At 49.3% G+C, this 3,744-nt stretch overlaps 1 protein-coding gene across 2 annotated transcripts in view; it reads right to left on the bottom strand.

Annotated features, from left to right (window-relative positions):
- Positions 1–659: 659 nt before the first annotated feature.
- Positions 660–3,744, bottom strand: part of LOC112455166 (homeobox protein caupolican-like) — a 50,040-nt gene continuing 46,955 nt past the window's right edge. For both annotated transcript variants that reach the window (XM_025016926.1, XM_025016927.1), the window contains exons 5-6: positions 909–1,923; positions 660–743 (exon numbers count right to left, since the gene is read on the bottom strand). In XM_025016926.1, coding sequence (XP_024872694.1) covers positions 704–743; positions 909–1,923 — 1,055 coding nt within the window. In that variant the 3' untranslated portion in view covers positions 660–703. The remainder of the gene's footprint in view (positions 744–908; positions 1,924–3,744) is intronic.

Below are 3,744 nucleotides of genomic sequence, written 5' to 3'. Positions count from 1 at the left end.
TTGAAATCTCCGTCCATTTGTCACTGTCAAGGAGGTGGCGATAGCCTCTTTCTCCCTATTTCTCTATCTGTCTTTCTCTCTCTCTCTTTCGCCTCTCAGTGGTTGCCTCTACCACCGTGGACTACCCACACGCTACTCAATGTGTGTCCGATACCATTATTATTTCAACTCGGGTCGCTCGGCTTAACGACCAATCGACACGCCGGATATTAATTTCTTATCGATTGTTCCCGTAGTGTCTCGGCCGTGCGCGAGTTTGGCGCAACACCAGTTCGACCGGCGCGCCTTTCGCGCCGTTCGCGCAAGCGAGAATCGTTGTATCGATTTTCGTGCCGATAAGCCGGTCATGTACCGTTGCTTCGGACAACTTACCTTTTCTGCCCACCTCCCGCCCGTCCCCCGCTACCCATCTCATCGACGCTTCTTCTTTTTTTTTACAGTCGAAAGTAAATTACGAACATCGCTCGACGTGATATTAACGTGACCGTATACTACAGACCGACGAAGAATTTTAAGTCGATTTTTCTGTAGCGGAAATTTTTCGATGTATATGTATAGTATATACGCGTGTCGTTTGCAATTGTAGGACGAGGAGCGAAATATTGTGAAAAGAGGATGGACGTACATAAGAGAAAGAATAATATAATATTGTTACTTACTTTAGGAAAGACGACTATCGTTTTCTGGACCTCAGCACTGGCTCTTAAACCGGCGAGACGAAGCCACTACCCATCGATTGCGAACTGAAATAAAATATGTATTCTTCTTAATCCTTTCTTATAATTTTTAACGAGATTTTTTTAAATTGCGTGCACTGAATAAAGATTCATATGTTTTAATCGTGATTTAACAACGCGTTAATATTAAATGAGAGAATTAAATGACGTCGGACTGTATCTTCCACTCACCCTTTATAGAATGGTTTAAATGCGGTGGTAGCTTCCGTGGGTGGCAAGCTGGCAGTAGTTTGATGTTGATGGAGAATGGAATTCTGGCCGACCGGCGAGAAGTCCTTATGAGGTGAGCTTTGTAGTCGAGAATTGAAGGACGAAGCGCTGCTGGCCGAGCCCGAGCTCGTCGACAGATAACCACCGCCACCGGGATGATTCGCGCCGTAGGGAATATTAGGATTGCCATTAGTTGCGGCACTAGCGGCGTTGCCACCAGGACAGTAACCGCCCGGCGGTGCTTGGATCACTCCGTTCGGCGTGGCCACCTTCATATTGGGCGGTGTCTGGGGTGGAGTATCCGTGCCAACCTCTGGAAACCCCGCCGCCGCCGCCGCCGAGGAGGACGCGCTCGAACTCGAGCCCGACGATGAATTGGGGTTGTAATGGAGCTGGCCGCCGGACGAGGACGAGAGGAAACCGCCGTATCTCGCGGCAGCGCCCGAGTACGGCGCCGTCGCCGCCGCCGACGGGCTCATCCCCGCCGAGGAGGGCAGAGCGAACGAACTTCCTAAGTTTCCTCCACCTCCGCCGCCCCCACCGCCGCCGGCGCCACCTCCTGCGCCTCCTGGACCGAGCCACGGTTGTTGCGAGTGATGATGATGTCCTTGATTGGGAACATGATGCTGCTGCTGCTGCTGGGGATAATGTTGCTGATGATGCAGATGGTGATATTGCTGATGATGGGGATGCGACGGTGGCGGTGGCGTTTTACACGCCGCCGTGTCCGCTAGGGACCAGATTTTAGGTTTCGTCGCGGGGATCGGTACACCACCCGCACTACAGTCCGACTTGATTCCCTCTTCCTTCAAATGGTCTTCACCGCCATAACCTTGGTGATGATGATGATGATGTTGCATCGTGTGATGAAAGGGATGCTCGCTCCGTCGACGGTCGTCCTCAAGATCTAACTCGTCTTCATCGTCGAGGTCCTTCTCGTGCTGCAAAAGTTCTGCTTTCACGTGCCTCATTGGTTCTGGAAACAATCGAGGAGATTATATACAGACTTATTGAGAAAAAATGTGTAAAGCGTCAAAATATATAAAAGATATTATGCATGAAATATTGCTTGGCGTTCATCGAAAATGATTCGTGAAAGTGGATACATATGAAAAACGTATATAGACATTAATGATTTATAATATTCGATACGCAAAAGTGAAACGTAGAACGCGAGTCTTCGTAACGGGATTCCACCGTCATGGAGGGTCGTCGAGCGGTGGGAGAGTGCGGATATTTCCCTTACGCCCCTATACAGTTAAGCTGTAAGGGATGCTGTGAAAAAAGGGAGCGAAGCCTTCAACCACTTTGGGGCGCGAGAGATTTCAGTTTCCCTTCGGGGCAATGAGTGGGGAGGATGCGCGAGCGAATGGATAAGCGGGAGCTAGAAAGAGAGAAAGTAAACCGTATCCGTCTCCTTTTCTCCGATATCCCTGTCCCGCCGTCTCTCGGGGCACTCCACGGATCGTCCCGACCGTCTGCCAGCCAGCCAGGCAGCCACCGAGCCAAGCCAGGCAGTCAGTCAGGGGTGAGAATTTCATTAAGAGGTTCGAATGTGTCGGCAGAGGGTTTACTTGATGGGTCGTCAAGCGATAATTCCCAAGCACGAAGGGCGCGCTGCTACACTCTTGAGCGTAAGAGAGACGTAGAGAGAGATGACGAAAGAGAAAGAGAGAGAGAGAGAGAGAGAGAGAGAGAGAGAGAGAGAGAGAGAGAGAGAAGGTGAGAAAAAGAGAGTTTCGGTTTAGGGCGCACGCACCCCCTTATAAAGGGAGAACTTCTCTCTTATGGGCCAACTAAATAGATACTACCGTCGAGTCCACAAGTGGCTCTTTAACTTTTGACCCTCTTTTATCAGACGTTAATCTCGTAATCTTCGTGCCGTGCGGGCGGATTCTGCGTTTAAATTGAATAACTAAATTGTATTTGGCTTGACTTTACCCGGTCAGATCATTACTCGCGCGCGCCGCGCGAAGTTATAAGCACATAATAATTTTTCTATTCCGATGTTATATTTCGGTGATTTACAAGAGAGACCGAACTTGCCCGCGTGTCTAACTTTATGTAACAATAGTCGGGCTCCAAAAGCCCGAGAGTTTGAATATATATTCTACTTGAATACGAATATTTCAACCCTCGCCGCATAGGTGGCTGACAGTCCGTGTGACCTATCTTCCTCAGCGGCTCGGCGTAGAAATTCATGAGCGCGCGAAAAGCTCCCCTTTGAATTTCTAAAGGTCACCGGCACAGAGCGAGCGAAGGTGTGTACGTGTATATCCGTTCACATACCGAAGTGTCGATACACGTTCCTGCTATTTATATAGGAAGAAGAGAACCACGAAAATTTTAGAGGTAAAAGATCTGTGCTTTCACGCCTTTACCCGGAAGAACTGGCGCGACGAATCAATTTCCCATCGGTTCTCGTCAGTCGTTTTCAGTGCATCGGCGGAATGCTCTCCTTCGCTCAAGCCGATCCTTTGAAATTACGAGCCATTGCAGGACGCGTGACGTAGCAGGATCTAGGTGTCCTGGATCAGGAGAGAGATTGAGACGACGAGAGCGCACGAGAGAGCGAGTCGAAGGAGAAGCAGAGTGAGAGTGAGAGAGAGATAGATATCCGATATTGGCCAATGCGGTGGGGTAATGGTGGCCATAGGAGGGTCTGTACCATTCGTCTCGCCGCGGGCGCCGATACATCACCGTACCTCGAACCAGCGTTCTCCCGTGTGTATGTATATACATTCACAATGTATGTGTGTATATGTATATGTATATGTATATATATATATATATATAT

This window comes from Temnothorax curvispinosus, unplaced genomic scaffold (assembly GCF_003070985.1).
Source record: "Temnothorax curvispinosus isolate PA1 unplaced genomic scaffold, ASM307098v1 QBEX01005876.1, whole genome shotgun sequence".
In the NCBI taxonomy this organism is placed as follows: Eukaryota; Metazoa; Arthropoda; class Insecta; order Hymenoptera; family Formicidae; genus Temnothorax; species Temnothorax curvispinosus.
Note: the sequence above shows the minus strand (reverse complement) of the source record. Positions and strands in the feature narration are given on the sequence as shown.